Here is a 26155-nt window from a genome sequence, read left to right as displayed (position 1 = left end):
TAGCTGGTTATACACATTGGAAACAAGCACTTGGCTGAGTGTGCATGTGTGCGGAAGGTGGAGAAAGCTACTGGCAGAGACTCCCAGACAACATAAGGTTAAAATCCATCTACCTGACCCTTATCTCCCCTTACATCTGCTGGTGGGGAGAGTCAGGAGGACGCCATATACATTAGATTCCCCATACAGCCAACATTTTTCTGATGTGAACGGTCAGCACAAGGTCACCGATTGGCTGCAGTGGTCACATGCGGGGAACTTCAGTGACATCATTTCCAGCCCCCCCCCCCCCCCCAAGCACTGGACAACCCCTTTAACCAGAAGCAGGATTTATATTGTTAAACCCATCTGCACATTGCGACCCTCTGCAAAGCAAAGGCCCAGCTTGTCTCAAATTTTCAGTAGATGGGGACCCCAGGACCCCTACTGATCAATGTTTATCCAGGCACAGCGCCATGCATATCAGTGTGGCCGACCCTGGAACTTAATGTGAATGGGGCAGAACCATGCTGCAGCAGTAGATGCATAAGCAATCATGGGGTCCTGCTAATCGGTGAGGGTCCAGCTAGTGGACGCCCAATGATCCTACAGTGGTGGCTTATCCTGAGGCTAGTATATGATGGTGTCTCACTCTCTACAAGGCCCAGTAAAACTGCTAATAAACGTGGTAGGAGAAGCCTACTGGATGTCTTAAGGTTTCTGGTTATGAGCCGGGATTGACTGCTGTACTGAACATGAAGAACAGATGTTGGCTAAATCTTCACGTAAGACCATTACCATAATATTCCCAGAGCAGCACTATAGCATGGGAGTAACACGAATCCCATACAATATACTTGATTACTGGAGAAGACAACAACATGAGGTCTCTCCAGTGGGACAGCTATCATTTTCTCAGCATACACATTTTGGCTACAGAAACAGAAGATAATACATAATTGGATGTCTCTTTGGAAACTGGGCCAAGTTCATGAGGTTTCAAATTATAGTCCTCAGTGGTAGATCAGTCGGTTATATAATTGCTAATGGTTTTCTAATCAAAACTCTCTAAACAGACAGATATGAGAGATAAGACGGGAGAACCTCCAATGGTGCGGATAAGATCCGAGCACAACCACTGGACACCCATAGTCCTATAGCTTATGCCAAAGGTCAGTGGCTAAACGGTGATCCTCACTAGACAAATCTTAAAGGGGTTGTATTACTTCAGCAAAGTGGCTAGTATATGATGGCATCTAACTCTCTACAATGCCAAGAAAAACTGCTAATAAACCAGAAAGGATTTGATAAATGTGGTAGGAGCCTACTGGATGTATGCCCATGTCTTAAAGGGAGTCTGTCACCTCCATATGGCCATATACAGCGCTTACACTGTCCCTATAGCACACCTATACATGACTGTAATGGTACCTTTGTCTTTTTATATGTAAGTTTTATATGCAAATGAACCCTCACAAGTGCCCAGGGGGAGGCGTTCACTGTGTTGGAGCCCAGGCTGCTCTGCCTTTTGTTATGCACGCGCACTACGATGCCCATTGTGGACACGGCATCGCTTTAACATCTGCGCATGTGCTGGCAAATGGCACAAAACCAGCGGCAAGGTGGCGTTCGCCAGCGCATGTGCAGTAGTTAAAACAATGGCGTGTCCACATTGGGCATCATAGTGCGCATGGCCCGGCCGGACTGGAGGATGACGCAAGGGAATAGGAGGGCAGGCATAGGCAGAGGCTGGGGCGGGAAAACAATTAAAAAAGGCAGCGCAGCCTGGGCTCCAACACAGTGGATGCCGCCCCCTGGGCACTTGTGAGGACTCGTTTGCATATAAAACTTTGTTTTCCAGCTTCTGCAAGAGTAAAGAAAAAGACAAAAGGTACCATTACATTCATGTATAGGTGTGCTATAGGACAATGTAAGTGCTGTATATGGCCATATGGAGGTGACAGACTCCCTTTAAAAGGGTTGTGTCACTTCAGCAAATGGCATTTATCATGTATAGAAAGTTAATACAAGGCACTTACTAATGTATTGTGATTGTCCATATTGTTTCCTTTGCTGGCTTGATTCATTTTCCATCATATTATACACTGCTTGTTTCCATGGTTATGACCACCCTGCAATCCATTAGTGGTGGTCGTGCTTGCACACTATAGGAAAGCGTGCTGGCCTCCCTGGTGGCAAGGACCATGGGAGCACACATAGGCTGGTGCTTTTTCCTATAGTGTGTAAGCACGACCACCACTGCTAATGGATTGCAGGGTGGTCATAACCATGGAAACGAGCAGTGTATAATATGATGGAAAAATGAATCAAGCCAGCAAAGGAAGCAATATGGACAAATCACAATACATTAGTAAGTGGCTTGTATTCATTCTCTCTACATGATAAATGCCATTTGCTGAAGTGAGACAAACCCTTTAAGGCTATGTTAGACGGGCAGATTTTCAGCTTAAGTGTTTTTTTTTTTTTTTTAGTAACACTCGTTAGCGATCATTGCAAATGCTCGTTCATCTGGCAATCCAGATATTTCAGCAGATAGGCAGATCATGCTGTCCAATTACGATCTTCCACCAGCAAACCAATGTAGAGCATGGGGACGAGCATAGTGATTGCTCCTCCTTATGTTGCTGAGGAGATCGCTGCATGTAACAACAGCAGTCTCCTCAGCAAGCGACTGTCGGGAGGAAACTGTTCCCTGCCAACAATCGTCTGTGTGATCGGGGTGTCTAATACACCCTTTAGTGTATACACATCAGGACACTGTTGGCTATATTCACCGTTTTTCTCAGGACCGGCCAACAGTCTAATGGGCATGGGGCCTGCTGTCTCTCCCCCGAAAGAAAAGCTGTCACCATGAGTGTCTGACAGCAGCTTTCTTCATTCTACCTATTGAAAACACATACATTTAGCTGAATGTATATGGACGAGGGAATCAGGACAGAAAGCGGTCAGCTGAACAAGCATTTGTCGGAGAGCTGCTGAGGGTGTATGGGAACCCTAAAGAGGTTTTCTGGGAACATCAGAGGAAGGCCCCTAGCCTGCATCACCTCCTACAAGATGCATATATCTGCTCCATGATGCTCTGCTCCTGTGCGCTGGTTCCTACTCTTCCATCTTCTGGTCCCTGGCTTGCTCTTCTGGCCAGGGCATGGACATGGCCACAAGCGCCACTGTGGCCTATGATGCAGGCCAGGAGCCTCCCCCTGATAGGTAATATTTTCGAAAATCCCCTTTAGGTTCGAAAGTAAGAAGCCAACAAAGACTCTGTAGGGTCCAGTCCAGCTGAAGAGCAAATCGCACCTTCAACAAAAATAAGTTTGGTAGTAGTATCTCCACACTAACCCTGAGGAACGGGAGCACTTTTTTTGTTACTCTTTACAGTCCGACGGTCAGCAGCTTTTAAATTTTTATTCAACGTAGCTGGAGGAGGTTTTGCTATTTGCAGGACAAGATGTACTTTACAGAGGTGCCATTTTTAGTTCATATACACTACTCTACTATTTGGCTTTCCTGGAGAAATTTACGGAAAATGTAAAAAGTCCATGCTACAGTGATATTGTATCATGAAAGTAGGGCATTTAGGTAGAAACATACAATGGTGATTTCCTCATCTCAAACAATTTATTAAAACAAAAGCCAACACCAGTGGTGGGTGTAACCCCCACAAAATGTCAGTGTCTCGATAACTTGTCATGTGGCCTTAAGCATCAGTTACAGCTGGACAACGACGTCTCATGCGGTTCACAAGTAGACTTATCGTCTGCTGAGGCATGGCATCCCACTCTTGAAGGGTGGCCCTCAGGTCACTGACGCATTGATCGTCCATGAAGATGAAATTAGGCCTGTGTTGTTCATGCAGAAGCACAATGACTGGATTAAAGATGTTATTCATGTAGTATGGGCTTGTCACTGTACCATTCACAAAGTGTAAGGCAGTTCTGCATGGACTAGACGCACCTGCCCACACTGTAACACTAGTGGCTGATGCATAGTGCTCTACTTGACATCTCCAACATCATTGGCGGCCATCATTTCTACTCAGCGTTAATCGACTCATCAGTGAACAGTACTGAGGCCCACTGGTCCCTCGCCCAGCGTAGATGCTCCCTGGCCCATGCAAGATGATGAGGCCTGTGGCCATGTAGCCTTGCAGGCTGTCTAGCACACAGACCGCGCTGATGTAAACGGTTTTGAATGCTCTGACGTGACACTTGGGTGCCTCATCTCCCTTAAATGTGCCTGTGAGGTGAGCGGCAGTGTGGGATGTGGCCAAAGGATGTCCACTTCTATGCCTTACTGTGACTCTTCTAGTCTCTTTGTATCTCGGTAGCAACCTGCTGATGACACTCTGTGACACTCTAAGCTCAGTAACCACTGAGTTTGAGAACATCCTGTTTGAAGCCTCACAATGTTTAGGTACTGCTGAACAATTGTTATGTTTCGTCTTGGTCTCATGATGTCAAAATTTGAACAGCATGATGAGGACAACTGTTTAAATACCAATCCTAATTGAACCAGGAAATTTATTGGGCGATTCATGGATCAAACACCTGTTAAATTTGTCATTAAGCTCCTTGTTAGAGAACAGCAAGTTGTGCAAAAAGTACTAAAACATTGAACAGTTGGACATGTGCATTCAAAAGATTAGAGAAGGTCACATTAGGTTCACCTGTAAAGGTTAGAGCGCATTTTAGGTTCATCCTGAAATTTTACCCATAAGCCAAATATCCACTTTTTGTTCATCCTGAAATTTATTAATTTATATTTGTTATATACAATATATTTGTTATAATTTAATTTATATTTGTTTTTATTTTGGCAAAAATTCATAAAAATATATAGGATTTATGGTACACCAATCAAAATAAATTATGATATATGTGTATTGCATTGGTTGTTAGCTACAGTAGGCAGGTGATAGGACATACTTTGGGGTCCTTCACTGAAGGAGGTTGTCTGCATATACTAGGTATGAGCCTTGAACACACCATAGAAACATAGAATGTGTCGGCAGATAAGAACCATTTGGCCCAGCTAGTCTGCCCAATATATCTGAATCCTATGAATAGTCCCTGGTCCTATCTTATATGACCTGGTCCTATCTTATATGAGGTACTGACCATAGTCAGTACCCCGGCCTCAGTCTCTCCTTTTAAATGTAGCGTTGATCGTGACATTATTGAAAGGGATAACAGTCGTATTACAGTTACTGCTCCGCTCCTGATCCTGCCTTGTCCTCAGGAGTTATAGGGCTGCTCAGGTCAGAAGTAAATAAAGCCTAATCTTATATAATGAAACATTATGCAACCTTCTAATAGACTTTGTGTTTCTGCCATTGTGCTTCCTTACTATTAGCAAAATGTCTGCTTGCTATCAGTAAATAAAATCAAGGCAAAAAAACAAACAAACATGGACTTTCCCTATTGAGTCACGCAAAACGGAGGGTGGAGAAGGAGAGCACCTGAATGCTTCTGTGACCCTACAATGGTGAGAGCTGCATACAGGCTCTGCCTACCCTACAGATTACAATTAAAGTCACTTGTTGGAATACCCCTTTAATTATTACAGCCTGCTGACTGTTGCTGCAATGTATCAGTCTGGGGTATTAACAGGACTTACTAGTCTGTAATTCAGCTGTAGGAAGTATACAATCCTGATGGCTTTTCAGCAGTGGTGTACCTTCAGGGTAGGCAGACCACACAACTGTTACATGGCCAGGAAGGGCCTGACCATGAACTCCTTCCTCTTCTCTGGGCAACAAAACAATGTTTTGTCATGTAGAGGCCACTAGGCAGAGCTCAGTGCAAAGAGATCAATGTTATGTAAATTCCTATGCACTGAGCGCCCCCTGGTGGTGGCTACAGGCAAACAGTTTTGCAATAGAAGAGAAGCAGATTTATCAGTGTATAAATATAATCTGGTGAAATATGGTGCTCAGCCTGAAATATGGTTCAGCCATAGAACACGGATGAAGTGGGTGATGTGGAGGGAAATGTTTTTTATTTTGTATTAAAAGGTCTTCTGTTTAAAAGAAAAATGTAAATTCGTCAGAGCACTGAGGCATTTTACGGCTTGTGTTCTGCGTCATCTGGGAGTGATCGATGCACGCATATTGGGAAACTGGTAGCAAGTTTGTCTATGGTGCTGTGTACACCCCTGCTTTAATATCTTTAATGGGGTTGTGCAAGAATGGGGAGGGGAGGTGTCCGGACAACCCCCCCACGTGTCCTTTGGCAAACCCCCCACTTGTCCCTTATTTTTGTAGATGGGGTGAGTATTGATTTTTTTAGATTTATCACCCATCCTAAACTTTAAAGGGTACTTATAACCTCTTCTGTAGTCCTGTAGGTTTCTTCTTTTGAATTGCCAATTACCGGTATTAGAAAATTGTCTAGGTAAGGGACTGCATAGGAAAACGATCATTTCCACCACCTGCTTGGTGAATGTTCTTGGGGCCGATGAGATACCAAAGGGGAGAACTACGTACTGAAAATAATGGAGGAGTCCCCCAGGATCTCTTATTGCAAACCTTAGATATTTCTGGGAGGCCTGATGAATTGGTATGTGATAGTAGCGTCCTTTAGATCCACTGATGTCATAAAGGCACCTTTTGGAATCTGTAGATGCAATTGACTCCATCTTGAACCTTATGTATACTATAGATCTGTTCAAAGGTTTTAGATTTATTATTGTGCGGAATGTGTTGTAGTTTTTTTTTTTTTACTAGAAAGAGGCCTGAGTAGAATCCCTTTTCCTTTTCGGAGTCTGGTACCTCTATGACTACCCCCGATTTGATTAAGTTCTGAATTCCTTTCCCAATTTTTTCCCGTATACCTCTGTTGTGGGTGGTAACGGAGAATTTTTCTGGAAGTTTTGAAGAAAATTCTATTCTGTATCCCTGGGCTATGATGTTTAGTGCCCATGGATTTGACGTAACCAGATTCCATTGGTTTAGAAAATTCTTTAACCTGCCTCCCTCTCTGGCGGCATAGTTTGTTGCTCTGTTTATTTGGGGGATTAAGGATAAATCCTCTACCCCTTCCACCTTTTGGGTAGCTCCAGCGGCCTGTTTTCCCCTTACCTCTGTAGGGCTTAGATTGTGAAGAGAAGTGACGAAAGGGACCTGAGTGGTTAATTGCAGTGGATCGCAGCGCGCAGTAATAGAGGCCAGGTATGGGATATGGCCGGCACATGCAGGCTGTTTGTATTCAGGCATATTAACTATACTCATTGGTGGCGCAGTGACCACAGTGCCTCCCCTCCTCCTCCTAGTCTGTTCTCATTGGTGGTCAGCGGCAGCCACACACAGTGGGGAGGGAGGGACTCCCTCCTTCTCCACTGTGCCGGCTCAGGAGAACATGGTGCGCGCCGAGAGCGGCGCATGCCATGTTCTACCGCGATATGGCGATATAAACGAAATCTCTATCATTGGCCAAATTTATATAGTTTATATGGCATATCGTCTATATCGCCCACCCCTAGATGGTTGCTTCTCTTTTAAGACATCAGAAATGCACAGGTGGCGGAAGGAGGCGCCACCAGTTCGCTCGTCCCATGTGGACGGGAGACCGCGATGTGAGAGGGAGTGCAGGTCCCAGCATGAGCCGGGGTGAGCATCCATGTTGCCCACTGCTGCCCAGCCTTAGCCCCTGCCGCGGGAAGGCAGCAGGGGATGAAGGTAACTTCTATGCTGATCTTCACCTCCACATAGGGAGGACTCTCTCTGCATGCTAACCCCGTAAGGGCAGGAAAAACACTGAGGGGGAGGAGGGGTGGGGGCAATTTAAACTCTCTCTGTGTATTCCTGCCCCTACAGAAGTCAAGGGTCATCTTTCTTATTGTGGCCGTCATGGAGGATAGAATGGAAATACTTGTCTATCAAAGCTTTTCCAACAAATTGCTCTTTAAAGCCTACTTTTACTTAATTAGAGAAGAACAGATGGTTGTGCTATCGTCAATTACCAGTTGAGTCAATTAAGCCGGGGTGATCACAAGTGGACATCTACCTACTGTAATTTCATGAGACGTCAGTAACAATCGCTTGACATCAGCTCTTCTACCGTGCAGTCTGTATTTCCCCACCTCCCTAATTCGATTGCAAGCTCTTAAAGCAACAATTATGTACATTTAGGCTACATGATCAGGTCGTATAATGCAGTTTCTGAAGCCAAAGCAAGGAGTGGATTACAAACGAGGATATAGCTTGGTCCTTTCTATATGTCCTCATTTTATGATCTGTTCCCGTCTTTGGCCTCAAATAGTGCATCAAAAACAGGCCATCAATATCAGATAGGCGGGGGTCCGACCTCCCGCAACCCTATCCCCGAATGGCAGGTGCCAGGAATACCCATCTGTCCATTGTGTAGTGGATGCAGCTGGTTATGTGGCGCTCCTCCCACTGAAGTGAACGGAAGCAACACTGCAGTTAGCAGTTTCGCCTCCTCCGCAATGGACAGAAGTGTGTTGTTCCGATACCCTACTGCCAGCGTCGGCACAATCAGAAACAGCTAATCAAGGGGGGTGAGGGATGTTGGATCTCAGCGATCTGATATTGATTTGCATGTCCTTCCAACATGTTTATTACCGTGTGATTTTATCCCACTAAACAGTGCCGATTTGCGTTAAAGCTGCATGACGGTACAGCTAGTGGGCAGCCGCTCCGTGTAGCCGCTGTACCCTCAGGCTACTTTCACACTAGCGTTTTGGCTTTCCGTTTCTGAGCTCCGTCGTGGGCTCTCACAAGCGGTCCAAAACAGATCAGTTTTGCCCTAATGCATTCTGAATAGAAAAGGATCCGCTCAGAATGCATCAGTTTGCCTCCGATCAGCCTCCATTCCGCTCTCCATAGCCTGCAGTGCTTTTCTGTCCGCCATGTGGTGCGGAGCAAGACGGATCCGTCCTGACACACAATGCAAGTCAATGGGGACGGATCCGTTCACTGACACAATAGAAAACTGATTAGTCCCCCATTGACTTTCAATGGTGTTCATGACGGATCAGTCATGGCTATAGAAGACATAATACAACCGAATCCGTTCATGACGGATGCATGCAGGTTGTATTTTTGTAACGGAAGCGTTTTTGCAGATGGATCCGCAAAAAACGCTAATGTGAAAGTAGCCTTACATAACACATCCGTGCTGCCATTTTTCTCTGCTTCAGCACAGATTCCCCTGACCCACGATAAGAATATTCTTCTGATGGACTAGAAGCAGACTTTCCTCCTTGGTACACCACATTATTCCTTTCAACTACACTAATAATGTTAATCTGGAGGAGAAAGAACTGCGACTGAGGTTACTATGGAAACAAGTAATAAGCTCAACACAATGATGTTATCAGCGATGGCTTCCTATAAGAACCTCTAGAGATATGGGGAGAGTATCAGGAAAAATAACAGTGCTAGATGGTGACGTAAACCTGTAACAAGCCTCATCTCCCATGTCTGCCGGCCCTCATAGGATAGGGCCGCCCCGCTTTTAGTATACATGTGTCTATCTATTCATTTTTAAGTCTGATTTACAGTTCTGTTACATCTCTATCGAGTGCACGATAGGAGTTGTAATATTTGACCGTTGCACATCTCCGGTTCAATAAACTCAGAAGAATCCAGTCCTCGAATGCACAAAATCCCAACGTGCTGTAGTGTGGGCTCACATTAGGACACTGAACGCTAGATTACACCGCCTGGCACCGCGCCCTGCTCTACGTCTACAGGCGGAGGACTGTGGCGAAATGAGACGTCAGCATCTTTAGGAGGCAGCACAAAGTGAGATTCTTGCAGAAAAATGATACAGAAGGTTTCCAGCTGAAAAATTTTTATAAATCCAAAAACCAACAAAAATACATGCTGTATAATAATAAATCTCCTTATGTCGGTGATGTTCACATTTTTCCAAGGGAATGGGCTTACTTTTCTGTTGTAAGAATGAATAGCTGAAAAATAACATATAGCGTGTGCGGCTCAGAAAAATACAGAGTCGGCACCCAGCGGCAGTCAGGTGGAGCGCCATCTGGTGGCTGGAGGTAGACGGTAGCCACCTTCACTAAGTAACTTTTACCCATTTGTAAGTTACACACAAATGGACGTGCTTGGAAATGTCTCCAGTTAAAGAGGTTTTCCAGGACTTAGATCGCTTAGGATCGCTGGGGTTCCAACTCCTGGCACCCTCACACGTCCGCTGTTTAATAGGGCTGCAGTCCTCCTCTCATCAGGCACAGCAGTACACGTTGTGCTTGGGTACGGCATTCATTTGAATAGGACTGAGCTTCAGAAAGTCCATGTGCCATCCTTCCAACAGCTGACTGGCAGGAGGGCTGGAGTCAGACCCTCACCGACTAGATATTAATGACCTATAACTCCAGGAAACCCATTTAAAGGGAGTCTGACAACAGGAAATTCATCTAGACCAGAAGTGTCAAGTCCTGTCAGTTGTCACATGCACCTCTGCAGCTAACCACTGTCCGCAGTGGTCCTGTGCCCCTTGGGAACAGGTCACTGCTGAGGCCAGTAAATGGATGCAGTGGTGCACATGGCAATAGACGGGACATCACACTTAAGGTCCCCAGGGGACCCCAGTGCTTGAACGGAGTACCAGGGAATAAGGGTCTTTTTTTAATTTGAATGTATGTTCATGCATCATTCCAGCCCTTAATTCATTTAATTTTGCAGGTCGGACAACCCCTTAAGACAGGGATGTCAAACTCGTGGCCCTCCAGCTGTTGCAAAACTACAACTCCCATCATGCCTGGGCATACTACAGCTATCAGGGAATGATGGGAGTTGTAGTTTTGCAACATCTGGAGGGCCATGAGTTTGACATCCATGCCTTAAGAGGAGACACATTTTCAATGCTTAGTGTTTCAGGGACTCTGGGGAGCACAGTCGGCATCTATCCAAGGACAGCGCCGTACATTGTATAGTGGCTGTGCTTAGTATTGCAGCTTGAATGAGACCGAGCGGCATCTAGGCCACGTAACCAATATAGGAAGAGGCCGCGGCGCTCACAGACCATCAGCTGATCGGCGAGGGTCCCAGGTATCAGGCCCCCGCCGATCTGATATTGATGACCTATCCAGAAACCCTTTAAGTGCTCATTAAGACGATCATATGAATGAGTCCACATCTGTTCCGCACCGTGTGCTGTCCGCATCCGTAGTTCCGTTCTGCGCCCTAAGACTATCTATAAATGTTCATCAATTCCTCCTCCAGGTGGCGCCTCCTTCCGCCGCCCTGTGCTATTACTAGGGGCCAGCTTGTTGACTGCTGCTGAGGAGCCACTCCTAATAATTTAATGTCATGCAGGAACCTCAGAAGAACGACCATGACGCTCGCATTGCACACTGCATTATCAAAGTATGATCCATAAATGAGAAGCGCTGGTGCGGATAACTTATTAAAATGTCTCTAAATAATTAGCTGCAAAGGATGCCAACGCTTTGATGTTTCATTTAGGACACGGGAGGACGGCATCAGCTCACTGAACAGCATCACAGGTTTGGGCAGAGACGGACTGCGGGCAGAACCATTTCCCTAACCACAATGAAAACAGCAATTACACAGAAATAACCTGAGCGCTAGAAGGAAGCCGTTTCTTCTTCAATGTCTTCAGTTCCTGCCCCTAAAAACCCGGTCTATGAAAGTCCGCCAGGTCCGACACCCCTCCTGCCACTTTCTATACACCAGGATTTTGCAGTACAAAATAGGAAATCTTTTTTTGCTCTGTTCTGTGTAAACATGGCGTCATGTCATGCGACCTCTGGTCCAGGTATCTAAGAGGTGAATAAAGTGTATTTTGGAGCAGAACATACACAGTACATGCACCACGACCACCGCCTACAGCGACTCCTCTCCTCTATCAAAAGGTCTCTGTGTCTCCTATGTCAGCGTTACGCTTGTAGTTTTTTCACAGTTAAGGTCTGTTTCACACTTGCGTTGTTGCTTTCCGGTATTGAGATCCGGCAGAGGATCTCAATACTGGAAAAAATAGTTCCGTTTAGTCCTCATGCATTCTGAATGGAAAGAGAACCGTTTAGCATGCATCTGGATGTCTTCCGTTCTGACAGCATTCCGTTTCGTGACCGGATAGAAAATCGCTGCAAGCTGCGGTTTAGTGTCCGGTGATAGAAACGGGAAAAAAACGGATCCATCACTGAAAAGAATGTAAGTCACTGGTGACAGATCAGTCTTTGTTAAGAGCCTAAAAAAGAGAATCAGTCACCCATTGACTTTAAATGTATTTAGTGATGGATCCGTTTACTTAGCGTTTTAACTTCACACAACCGCGTCCTAACGGAACAGATGCGTCCTGCTGTGCAAAATAAAAACAGATCCGTTTAATTCCGGTATAGAGATCCTCTGCCGAATCTAAATATCGGAATTAACAACGTAAGTGTGAAACAGGCCAAACTTTATTAACAACATGACTACATCACCTAGAGACAGGCGGCCCTGTACATACACAGTGATGTAGTTATTGTAAGGACCACAATAAAATCCACAATATTCCACAGTTGGTTCTATTTAGTTATTACATAGACGTGTCCCGAGTAGAGAGAAGCAAATTTCATATTTTGACATTCGTTCACGCTTCGTTCAGTGGTAAAAGTAGAATGGCGTTATGGATTCCATTACCATGGACCATAACGCAATTCTATGACGGAATGCATAACAGAATGCCCTTAGAGGCATTCCGTCATAATAGAAGTCTATGGGCTGCAAAACGGATCCGTCCCGTTTCCGTTATGTAGGGGAGTCTGTCATAGAATTGCGTTATGGTCCGTGGTAACGGAATCCATAACGCAATTCTGCTTTTACCACCAAACAATGCATGAACGAACTTCATAACATGAAATTCGCTCATCTCTAGTCCTGAGTGCTGACCAAGCACATGTACGTTGTGTAACGCTGATGCTCACTGAATGCCAGCGGACGTACTGTATGACATGAAGGGTGGATCATGAATGACACCATGTTTAGTCATCAATCCGTGGCTCTCCAGTTGTTGCAAAACTACAACTCCCATGATGCTCTGACAGCCGCAAGGTTGCATAACACGGGACTGAGAGGTCCATGGGCCATACCAAGTGCACTTATAAAGAACAGTATGTGAGCAGACCTTTATATACATGTATACTAGAAAACTGTGTGATTTCTATAGAGAATTAATAATAATAAAAAAAAAAAAACTGGAATACTCCTAGAAGTAATCTCCCTCCTTCGTGTTTCAACTTCTCTCTGTTTTCCACATCTCTGCTTACTGCCAGTGAACCTCTGGGTGTTAATATAAAATGCTCCCATTACCTGACAGCAAGCATATATGTTAAGAATGGTTTCACAGAAGAACTCGTCATTATATAAAGTTTAAAGGGGTTTCCAGGGCGTAAACCAGATTGGTGGGGGTCGGACTCCCAGCACTGCTGCCAATTAGCAGTTTAAAGGAGCCATGGGCACTTGGGCAAGAAAGCTGCCCTCTTCACTGCATGGCAGGCAGAGCGCCATACACTGCATAGTGGTAATGCTAGGTATTGCAGATCAATCACATTCACCTGAATGGAACCGAGCTGCATAAGGGCTCTTTCACACGAGCGTGTCCCTTGCGGGTATCACACTTCGTGTGAGAGGGGGATTGTGTGGTCGATATGTCAGTATAATTCCGTTACAGAAAACGTCAGGCAGAGGCACACAGCATTATCAATAATGATAATACCGTGCGCTTCTGTAGTCCAGACTATAGAAAAAGCATCAGCCTCTCTGGTAGCCAGGAACGTTGGAGCGCACATAGGCCAATGCTTTTTCCTAAAGTGTGCAAGCACGGCCACCGCTGCTGGATTACAGGGTGGTTTTAACCATGGAAACGAGCAGTGTATAATGTGATGGAAAAATGTATCCAGCCAGCAAAGGAGACAATATGGACAATCACAATACATTAGTAATAACTTTCTCTACATGATAAATGCCATTTGCTGAACCAGGACATGCCCATATTTTCACCCAGGTAGCCCCACTAATATGAGCATCAGAGCATTTCATGCTTTTTCTGGAGATCCGGTGACGTACTGGGCTCTCCATAGGGACTGCCAGGCAAAGGCTTCCGCACAGCAGTGAGCCCGATGACGTCACTGACACTGATGGGTGGGCTTTAGCGATATCCTAGCCTGTAAATCGGCTAGGGCTGCGCTAAAGCCAGCCCATCAGAGCCGGTGGGGTCACCGAAAACACTGCTGGGCGGAAGCCAAGGAAAACAAACAAGCCCTTGCCCTGCGCGATCCAGAAATGCTCCGATGCTCATATCACAGGAATCAGTGTGGGTATGTCCAGCTTAAGCTCTAAGTCCCAAACCCCTTTAAGTCCCAAAAAACTCTTTAAGCTTTCTTTGCAAGAAACAAGAAAACCCCTTTAAATAGAAATAACAGTTCTAATACCATTTATGTGCCGGATGCCGTCAGCACATGGACCCAATGTTGGTATTCACTCTGGGGTTGACATACTGTACTCCACAAAGAGTGGCCAAGACCAGGCTAGAGACACACAATTAAAGGGAAACCCAGATCTTCAGATGATAAAGACCACCTTGGGAATGACACCTAAGATTTGGCTCCAGGACTGCATGACCAGACCGGGACTGCGGCATGATGCAGAAGGACAAACAGGATCCAGGGAGGGAATGTGACATCTGCACCTGTCTACAGTCTAGAAGACTGACTATGACCATAAAGTGCCCAGTGATCACCGTAGACTCACTTACCCATCGGCCAGTTGTCATACACATGTTTAGCGATGTCTGCCGCAGAATCGTTTGGTGAAAAGAGAAATTCTTTTGTCTTGCCGCTTACCAAGATAAGGCGTAAATTAATCTGCAATAAAGGAAATAAGGACTTAGTAATTTACACAATAAGAGCCACAAAGTATCAGCGTCTCATATCCTATTTCTATATACATGCATGCATACTCTATAAGCATTCAAGTAAATTGGAGGAACATGGGTTGACTAGGAAGGGCTAGGCCAAGTATCATCAGCATCAGATACTTCTAAGGATTGTACAGGTTTCGGCTCAGTTTACATCTGCATCGGAGGCTCTGTTAGGGTACGGCCACACTGGAGGTTTCTGGACAAAGGTACGGCCACACTGGAGGTTTCTGGACAAATGTACGGCCACACTGGGGGTTTCTGGACAAATGTACGGCCACACTGGAGGTTTCTGGACAAATGTACGGCCACACTGGAGGTTTCTGGACAAATGTACGGCCACACTGGAGGTTTCTGGACAAATGTACGGCCACACTGGAGGTTTCTGGACAAATGTACGGCCACACTGGAGGTTTCTGGACAAATGGACAAAGGTACAGCCACACTGAGGTTTCTGGACAAAGTGTGGATGCAGAATCTTCAGCCAAAGCCAGAAGTGGATCCACCGGGAAGGAGAAGTATAAATCCTCCCTTTATATTTCCGATTCCATTTGTATCCACTTCTGGCTTTGGCGGAAAAACCTACAAAAAACTGTGTGGCCGTACTCTCAGGAGCTCTCGTTGCAAATTCTGTCATTTTGATGGGAAAACTGTGCTGCATGCAGGGCTATGTTTTCCTAGGGTTATTTCACATCTGCGCTTTCCCTTTCTGCTATTGAGATCCATCAAAGGATCTCAATAGCGGGGGAAAAACGCTTCCGTTTTGTCCCCATTCATTGTCAATAGGTACAAACCTGAACTGAATGAAACTGAGTGCACCAGAAGGCATTCCGTTTCGGTTGCGTCCTCATCACGGACAGAATAACGTTGCAAGCAGCTTTTTTCTGTCCGCGATGTGGTGCGGAGCAAGACTGATCCGTCCTGACACAATGTAAGTCAACGGGGACAGATCCGTTTTTTTCTGACACAAAAGAAAAGTGATCCGTCCCCCATTGACTTACAATGGTTTTAGTGCTGGATCCGTCATGGCCACTTTAGAGATAATACAACCGGATCTGTTCAGAACAGATGCAGACTGTTGCATTATCGCGACGGAAGCGTTTTTGCTGATCCATGACGGATCCAGCAAAAACGCTGGTGTGAAAGTAGCCTAAACTTGGCAGAACTTGATGGACCCCAATATAATTGAAATTGGTCTGTTTGGAGCATTTGCTGTTGCATGATGTAGATGTGAACACAACCTTATAAAAAAAATAATAATAATCCCCCCCCCCACCACCACCACCACCACCACCAAGACAACTCCTTTAAGGATGGCAGACAAAGCATGGCCAGTTTCATGGTTCTGCTGCTGTCACTGTGGAGAAAAGGGGAGCGCAGCCACTGCACATACATGAAGGCAGTGTAGTGAACACAGCCCAGGTCACTGTGGCTTCTTTTAAAGGGACTACTGGCCCATGGTTCGTTCCCAATAATTGTCCTATGTATATACATCTGTGTCCGACTTATATATAAGGCCTTGAAACAGGACTGGTGATATAAGCCAAACCAGACCCATCTGTAGACAGCCGTGTTGGGGCTCTTGGCCCTCGTCAGTAGAGTAGGGTACTGGTTGGTTACATGGTACAAGACAGACCGCTTTATTCCTTCTTGAGGAGAGCTTATTTGTATACTTTTTTCCCATGAAGCACTGCCTGTCAGACTCCATCCAGATCTCCTTAATGAGAACAAGTATCCACCAGAGATGATCAGAAGTCAAACTAGGACAAACTTTTCAGCTGTCCAGCCTATTGACTGCCGGTCCCCAAGTGATAATATTGCTGACCTCAGAGGAAGAGGCGATGTCTGTCCAAACCTTTATCGAATATATACCGTGTGAGTCTTAAAGGGGTTGTCTCATCACAGACAATGGGGGCATATCCTAGCGATATGCCCCCATTGTCTGTGATGAGACAACCCCTTTAATGACTTCCAGAGAACCCCTTTAAAACGGGTCTAAGAGTACACTTTGACCATGGAACCCTTTTTTATGGAGGTATAGACAACAGAAAATTAATCCAGTGAAACAGGTTCTCCAAGACCTAACTATTGATGACCTGATAGCTCAACAATATCAGATCGGGTGGGGGGTCTGACTACTGGCACAGGAACTACACTGCTCTGCCCACGTTGAAGTTGGCCATGTCTGGTTACTAAAGGATAGTTCATCAATAGTTACATCTCAGAGAACCCCTTTAAGGTTCTAGATATTTAACATCACTTCAAGATTAATCTCTGCAAGACACAAGGCCTATTATTTATAACCCCCCCCAGAAGAAGACGGCACTGTGATTGAATTGTATTAGTAATAACATAAGGATCTGAGCGCTAATCTGACTGCTAACAGGATGTCACCGGAGATGTCAGCAGTGATTACAGATCAAAGATCGCTGACCTGGATTACTACTAAAATGGGAAGCCAGAGGTGAAACGCATTCCTCCCTAACCTGACAAAGACCCTCATCAATCATTCTCTCTTCATTAGTGCGGAGCTCCTGAGGATCACAGGCTGCACGCTTGTCAGCAGCTCCACACCACAACTACTGCACAATGGGCTCACTCATTAGTACGCAGAAGTACAATACCGCTAGCCAAAGTCGCAATAAGGCGCAATGAAGTAGAGTCAGAAGTTCCGTGGAGATTATCTTTTAATACATTTTTCTTTCAAATATTTTACTGATTACACGGCGGTGATATATATAGAGTAGGGCGGCAGTAAACGTTTTTTTTTAGTAATAGAGTATTCTATCGATTATTTTTACGATTAATCGAGCACGCTAATAAGAAAAACCTTTCTAAAATAACGTATTGCTTTATAAAAACAATATTTTTATTTATTACAGTGGTATAGCAAATAATTGCACACACAAGGCTTCTTTCACAGCTGCAATATACAGTACATTCTGTCAGAAGAACAGCCGGAATGTACCGTATCGGTTATAGCCGGATACTGCCGGCTGCTGCAGCGATTGACTGTAATGGAGCCTGGATTGTTACAGCATTCAAGCTGGGTTTTCGAGCGGACAAAAAAAAAAAAAAAAAAAAAAAAAAAGCTTTGGATGATACACGCAGCATGTTCGCCGAAACATGGCCAGATGGCCTTGGACCACATTATAGTCAATGAGAGCATATAGCTGGTTGTATCCGGCTATACCCAATACGGTATACTCCAGCAGGCTGTTCTTCTGCCAGAACGTGTATCTAAGGCTACGTTGTGAACTCCGTCAGTCTGTTCCGGTAGAGGATCCGACTGCCGGAGTTCACTGGCTGCATCTGTCATAGCCGGATGCCCATTGACTATAATTGAGATCTGGACAAAAAATGCTGCACAGTGACAAAGCCCCTCTATGTCCTGTCCCTCACTCCCCCAGTGCTATTAGATATCATCATCATCAGGCCCTCCATGCCACTGCCAATCATCCATGTCCCCCACTGCTATCAGAGATCATCAGCCCCTCCATGCCACTGCCAATTTGCCATCCATGTCCCCCAGCGTCATCACTTCAAATTACAGGTGCCCCCTTCAAATCTGCCTTTAGAGGCATTCCGTCATAATAGAAGTCTATGAGCTGCAAAACGGATCCGTCCCGTTTCCGTTATGCAGGGGAGTGAATTTTATCTGTCATGTTATTGTGTGATGCCCGAGGAAGGGGCCGGTCCAGCCCCAAAATGTTATTATTTTTTTTTAAATGGAAATACCAGTTGAAAGTTTCTTCAGCAAGCAGTGCCAAAAAGAAGTCTCCTTTTCTTCATTTCCCATGATAAAGGGCCCTTTGCACCGCCCGATGTTCAGGCAGATTCTAGCTAGCAACCGGCCGCAGGAACGCTCATTAGCGATGATCTGCCGGTGTGAAGGTGCCGCCGATTAGCTCGTTCATTCGGTAATTGGATTGTCCATGCAGACACCTAAATTATCATTTGCCGGCAGCAGATTGTGCGTTTAAATAGCTTCTGCTGCCGGCAAACAATGATTCAGTATGGAGATGAGCGATGGCATTAGTGATTGCTCCTCCCCATACTGTGGAGGAGATCGCTGCAGGTAAATGTCTCCTCCACTGATGAACAAGCAATTGTCAGGAAGGAACATTTTCCAGTTCACATGTACAAAATCCGCCATGGTTTCTGCAGTGGTTTTTCATTACAAATGCTGCCGGTTTAGCTCCATTGAATGGAGGTGAAAATGCCGTAAGCAGATGCCCTTTGCAGTTTCTTGTGGTGTCCGCTCGGTAACCACACCAAGCATGGACCTGTCCCCCTACTGTTACCCCCTCCCAGCAGTAAATAACACCCCCATGAGCATGCCCATTATACTCGCAGGCTCCACACTCCATGGGGCTGTTCCTTGTGCGGATCAGCTGGCAGAAAACCCGAGTATCGTTCTCAAATTTCCGCCGAGCATCCTCTTGTAAATACACGTCCGATCTGCCAAATCCCCAGCGTGTCAACATAAAAGAGATGGATCCTCCTTCCATCTCATGAAGCCCAATCTGCTGCCATTTTAGGACAGCTGTCTAGGTTAATCAAAGGAGATTCCTTCAGACACGACCCGTGGGGCAAGGAAAGGGTTAAGGCCGCCGGCGGTTCTCCTCACAGACACATGGAAATGATAAGCTATTTGTTTTCAAGCTGGCTGTGGATCAGGTTGTGAAAAGCCCTCTGATGTCGAGATGCAGCAGGAACCGTCGCCATGGAAACTATTATCTCCGAATGATTTACGGATCTCTACAGGTTTTTAATCAGGGCAAATTTCTCGGCAAATGCACTTATATGTGCGGTCTCATCAGATCGCCATGTCTGTGTGCACACGGGGTTTTACTGCGCCGGTGTTGCAAAAAAAAAAAAAAAAAGGAGGGGGGGGGGGGTCAAGATGAAAGCGCTGGAGGAAGTGAAGTCGTGGTGAGCGTCCATTACGTCATGTGTGCTCTTCTGAAGTAGATGATCGACTTGTTCTATTTAGAAAGTGTCAAGATGAGCGCCCTCCGCAGACCTACAGCAACAAAGCAGCAATTACTGAGGTCAGTGCTTGCTTTATACCAGGTTCTGATGCGCGGTGCAACGCTGGAGGTGCAATAAGAGTCCTGGTCCACTTACAGATGTAGCAGAGCTGACCGAATTGTTCTTGGGAGTAAATACATTTCCAAATCCATATACAGCATGGAGACTTCCTCAGAAGTGTGACTAATGAGCTCCATGGTTATCTCTTACTCCTCTGCAGGAAAAATCCCTTGTTCCCTCTGTTCAGGACCTGCACCTCATGGCCAATGGAGAGCTTTCCATTGGTGTCCCCCAGAGCAGGAACCAATGTTGACTCGCATGTCGCAGGCACCCTGGATCCAGCACAGAGCTTCCTTCTCCACTGGACCATATGTATGACAAGCTTCCCACATAACCGCCTATCAAAGGCCTCGGCGGTGGCAGCAGTCACGTGTCGTGCCTGAACATGGCATATCACTCTTCTGGTCCAGTGCAGACTGGAAGCGGAGGAGAAAAGAGATCGGCACTGGATCCAAAGTGCCTGTGTAACTTTTAAATCCTGCCCTTCCATCTCAACAGGGGTTCCAACTTCCCAGTCTCAGAGAACCCCTTTAAAGAGGACCTTTCACCTAAAATAATTTTTTAAACTAAGACTATAGCGTTACTTACATGCCCCCATGATTTCTTGAACGTTAATTCTTTTTTCATTCTGTGCCCCCATTTGTCCGCTATGCCCCCCAGAATAATTCCCGCCGTTTATGCTAATGAGCCAGCCTCAAATGGTAAAAGTTCTCCCGGTCGTGCCTTCCATCTTCTCCCTGGCACGGAGCGCATCCAATCAGCACGCTCCGCTCTTAGCCAGGGAGAAGATGCTCCAGTTCTCGCGAGACTTGAGAGAACTGGAGCGATTTCGTCTATCCGGCTCCGAGAACTGGAGCGTCTTCTCCCTGGCTAAGAGCGGAGCGCGCTGATTGGATGCGCTCCGTGCCAGGGAGAAGATGGAAGGCACGACCGGGAGAACTTTTAAAGCCAGCATAAACGGCGGGAATTATTCCGGGGGGCATAGCGGACAAATGGGGGCACAGAATGAAAAAAGAATTAACGTTCAAGAAATCATGGGGGCATGTAAGTAACGCTATAGTCTTAGTTTCAATTTTTTTTTTTTGGTGAAAGGTCCTCTTTAAAGGGGCTATACAGGAAAATATATTGATAAGTTATCCTAAGGATAGGTCATCAGTATCAGATCTGCTGGGGTGCCACACCTGGGATTGCCACCAATCAGTTAAGAAGATGCCTTGAGAGCCTCAGCCTCTTCCTAGGCCAGTGACATCACTGTACATCGGTCCCATGGCTTATTCAAGTCAGTAGGGCTGAGCTGCAATACCGAGCACTGCCACTACATGATGCACGGCGCTGTTTTTGGAAAGCTGCCAGGAGCCTGCATCGCTCACCATTGCTCTGGTGAGCACAGGAGGCTCCCTGAATCAGCTGATCGGCGGGGATGCCAGAACCCAGAAGTGGTGTCTCAGGCCTGTAATAGACCTGCATATAGTCGGACAGATCATCGCTAACAAGCGTTCATAGGAAAACTCGTTAGTAATGACTTGCCTGTGTAATACTGCCGCCAATCACCTGATGACAGAGCAACCGCTTGCTTATCGGACAATCGCAATTTTTAAGCAGGTATGAAAAATAACTGTTTGCCGGCGGCAGATCGTCCTGTCAAATCAAGGTCTGCTGCTGGAGAATCATGATTCTGGATGGGGATGAGCGATAGCATTACCGATCGATTCTCCTCATACTGTGAAGGAGATCGCTGCAAGTGAATACAGCAGTCTCCTTCACTCATGAGCAGACGATTGTCAGGAAGGAACGCTTCCTTCCAGACGATCATGAGCCCCATCTGCTGGTCTGATACCGGTTTTAGATTACCTCAGTCCCCCTGTAGGCAATGTAGATAAACTGGAGCCACAAATCTCAGCTCAGCCCTAATGAAGCCTAAGATCTCAGAAACACAACTAGTAGGTAATCATCTCTTGCATGTAGTGACCAAAGCTGGATTTACACAGGCCGTCTCAGGATGGAAGCGTTCCTTCACAACAGTCGGCTGCTCGCTGAGTGAAGGAGACGTCTGTATTTATATACAGCGATCTCCTCTACAGTAGGACTACGAGCGGTTGCTATTGTAATCCCTTGTCCTAATACAGAATCATGGTTTCTGAGCAGCAGATCGCTGTTTAGACAACACGATCAGCTGCCCAGACACTATGATCGGTGGCACCCGCATAAACTACGCTCGCTTGTTCATCGGGTGATTGGCGGCACATTTACATGGCCAGATTGCAGAAACGGTTGTTCCCGATAATATGCCCGATTATGCACCTTTATTACATATACATTCCACGTGTACTCTTGACCAGCCATTAACCAACGTCTAGGCACATCGACCACCTGTCTCCTGAGATTTAGGATAAAGTACTATGTATAAGTGTCCTCAATCTTCTACCACTAAGTGACCGGCGAGCTAGAAGACTTCTCAGGGGTCTTCCATTACTTGGTCTCCAAGGACATTAGCCAGATGCATCTCATGGAAAGTCAGTAAGTAAGGAGTGACCAGCGCGCCACCATCTTCACCTCCTCGGCCCTTGTGATTGTAGACTACAGCCAAGGAATTAAAATGAGAAGGCGGTTTGGTGAATTCCTGTGTCATAAAATCCGCGCCTCCCTCTGGACAACCCAATACCTTCACTTTTTCTTCCGGCAGGGGATTTTTCCAGCCGTACTGTTAATTATCTAATTTCGCTCCAAACTTTCTCATTAACTGATTTTAATTATACTAAAGTGTCTAAATTAATCGGAAATGGTCTAATAAAAATCACTCTCACCCGAAATGACTTCTCAGGAGATCGTAACATTAACTTTGGAAGAAATCACAAGTTTCTCTTGCCCTGAATGTACAGCTGTCAGATTTCAGAGACTTGGCACCTAATTACAAGGCTTCAGGCCTCCAAGTGTAAGAGAGATACAGCTGCACCATTCATCTCATACGGCGAGGTAGACCTCAGAGCCATCGCTCAAATCACAGAATCCTTAGACCCCAGCAGGCATGAACGAGGCAGTACTACTGCTCCGACTGGCAACATCTAATACATCTCAAATAGTAACATATAGGGCGGTGCTCATCAACTGGTGGGCGGTGGTCCAAACCCTTGGACTGGGTAACACCAGCTGTTTGGACCCTGCAGATCTGACCTGACATAACAATGACTACTTTGAGGCATCTAAGACAGCAAGGCTGCGATCAGGGTCAGGTTTTTAAGGGGTCTGATCTAGGGTCAGATTTTAAGGGGTCTGATCTAGGGTTTGAATTTTGAAGATCTACTCTGCAGTCTGACCTTTAGGGGTCTGGCGGGTTAGATTAATTTTAGGGGCTGTCAGCAGTCTGGCTTTATTTAAGGGATATGATCTAATGTCTTAATTAATTTAGGGTCTAGCATGGTTTGTACAAATGGTATAATTTTCCTGAGCTACTTCTCTGCCGTATGTGCGTATGGCCCAATACTTGGTCGCAGTCCCATTATACATTAAGGGGCTTGTGCAATAAAAAATATTCAACTTTTTTTTTTTAAACCAGCACCTGAATACTTTTGTAATTCCACATCATTAAAAAAAATTGTATAGTCACTGAGCTATTCAATAAAACGTATCTGTATAGCGCCACCTCCTGTTTGTTCTTTTACTTATTTCTTGTCCACCTCACTGAGGTGGTCACACATGCTCAGTTTAACTCTTCAACTGTCACCAGCTCTATCTTCTATAAAAAGTGGTGACAGTTACAGGGAAAAGGCTATAGCATAAAGGACACCCCCTGGGCTGCAGCAGAAGGGACATGTCCCAGGCTGCTAACCTGAAATAAATCTAGAAGAATGAATGCAGCAATGACTGGGGAGATCTCTGGATCCAGGTACAGGGCTGGTTCTAGCTTGGTTAGAAAGAGCTGGTGATGTACTATACAATGGCTGATTTTCAGTTTTTACATTAGCAATGTGATAATCCCTTTATGAAAAAAAACATGAAACGTTATATATATATATATATATATATATATATATATATATATATATATATATATATATATATATATATATGCACAACACCAACTGTCAATGGGGAAGCAAATGGGAAGAATAAGAGTTAAAGGAATTACAATGACAGATCACGAAGTAATAGCCACTGGTGATCCATCACTTAGACGTTTCACCATTAGGCACGGCATACATCCACACCCCTTTTTGTTATTAACGCCCAAACCCTTTAATTTACATCATGCTGGGCCGGCGATTGGGTGGGGGGGGTTTCAGTGCTAGTAAGAAAATCTATAGAAAAAGACGTGGTCACAGTCAGACGCTCAGTCCAATACCTGATCATCATAGACACAGTGAAGTTCCTTAAACCAGTATAAAATTACACAAAAAGGTCAGATAAAGTCAATTTTCAGAACTGCGACATAACGTGAAATTTCACAAGAGCTGAAGAGGAAATTCAAATAACCGACTGGGAAAGTCATCCGAACGAAGAACAAAGGGAGAGCACCATATCTGCATCATTCAGACTACAGGATTACAGTTTATACATCCATCTTATTTGCCATTTCCTTTCTCATGATTGCAGTAATAATGAATGGCAATCAAGACAATTCAGTGTAGGACTTCCTCCAGTTGGAACCAATCACACGTTTAGGTTTTTGACTACTCATCAGAACTACTGAATTATCTCCGTCTCCACCACAAGGTCTTGTCCCACAACGATTATTATTTCTAGTGAAATCCAGTTCATAACTCTAGATATTTCTTTGTATTTAACCTTATTAAACATGCTTTTATCCCCAGTTATTCCAGGAAGGATGTTAGTAAAGCACCACCTATTGTTTTCATTAAAAAAGCCTTTCCGTGACCACTTAAAGTAAATGTGACAAGGTGGTCACAAATCACACATGCTCTGCCTTGCCCATCCCTGCTCCTTCAGACCTGCAGAGGGATCCCTGGTGTGGTGAGCCAGCCGTTTCTGAAGTTGCAGCGTCTTCTCTGCTTCTCAAGTGCAGAGCAATTGCAAAAACAATACGTCTTGCCCAGCATTTCCTTTAGAGGCAGCCAGCTCACAACACCAGGAACCCCTCTGCATACCCGAAGGAGCAGAGAGGAGAGCATGTGTGACCACCTTCCAACATTTCCTGAGGTGGACGCACAAAGGCTGTTCAATAGAAACAATAGGGAGTGCTATACTAACATCATTCCTAGAATATCTGGGGCTAAAAGCATTTTTATAAGTGTAAATACAAAGAAATGTCTATAGTTATGAGAGAGGAGAGGCTGGGCATGTCCACCTCCACACATTTACTGAGGTGGACGCAGGCTAGTCAACAGAAACAGAGAAACAGAAGGTGGTGCTATACTAACATTATTTCTGGAAGATCTGGAGATATAAATAAATACAAACAATATTTGTAATTATGGGCTGGATTTAACTAGAAACTCTTTTAAAGGGGATTTACAGCTTTATAACAGTGGGGCTTCAGAAGCCACAATCAGGATGGGGTGTGAAAAAAAAAAAAAAAAATGGCTTGTCAAGGAGTTGAGATATAAGCTGTGCTGTGATGGACATCCATGAGACACTGCAACCAATCACTGGCCTCAGTGGAGAGGTTTGCATGTACAGCAAGAGACTGCAGAGGGCAGCGATTGGCGGCAGCGGTCACATAGATGTATGGAAAGTCACCATAAATATGGGCTGGGACCACCCGAGCATCAGCACTGAAGTGGTAGGAGATTTAACAGGTGAATGATGGTTTTTCGCATAACATTTCCTGCTCTTAAAGGATTTGTCCAAGAGTTTAACAAACTAAAGGGGTTGTCTCACCTGTCCGTCAAACAGATAATCTGTCCGTCAAACAGATAATCCTGTTTCTCGTAGGACCAGGAAGAACCTTGGTCCTGTGATCTCTGCGGCCAATCACAGGCCTGCTTGAACTCTATCTCCCAGCAGTGATGTACATAGTGGTCATGTGACAAAATGACTTCTGTGTCTTGTGGGGATCGTATGTGGCGAGAACAGAGCAGCGGCAGAACCACAGGTAGATCAGTGGGGGGTTTTTTGTGTGGGTTTTTTATGTTCAGTGGGACGAGCAGTACCCCAGGGGTTGTCAGCTCCAAGGTCGGACATCCCCTTTAAATATTTCA

General features: G+C 45.4%; 1 protein-coding gene across 1 annotated transcript in view; it reads right to left on the bottom strand.

Moving 5' to 3' along the window:
- The window catches only part of UBL3 (ubiquitin like 3), a 119615-nt gene that overhangs the window by 22405 nt on the left and 71055 nt on the right, over window positions 1–26155 (bottom strand). The window contains exon 2 of the mRNA XM_044284791.1: window positions 14745–14853. Within this exon, the coding sequence (XP_044140726.1) occupies window positions 14745–14853 (109 nt within the window). The remainder of the gene's footprint in view (window positions 1–14744; window positions 14854–26155) is intronic.

This window comes from Bufo gargarizans, chromosome 3, assembly GCF_014858855.1.
Source record: "Bufo gargarizans isolate SCDJY-AF-19 chromosome 3, ASM1485885v1, whole genome shotgun sequence".
Taxonomy (NCBI): domain Eukaryota; kingdom Metazoa; phylum Chordata; class Amphibia; order Anura; family Bufonidae; genus Bufo; species Bufo gargarizans.
This window is presented reverse-complemented; position numbering and strand designations above follow the sequence as displayed.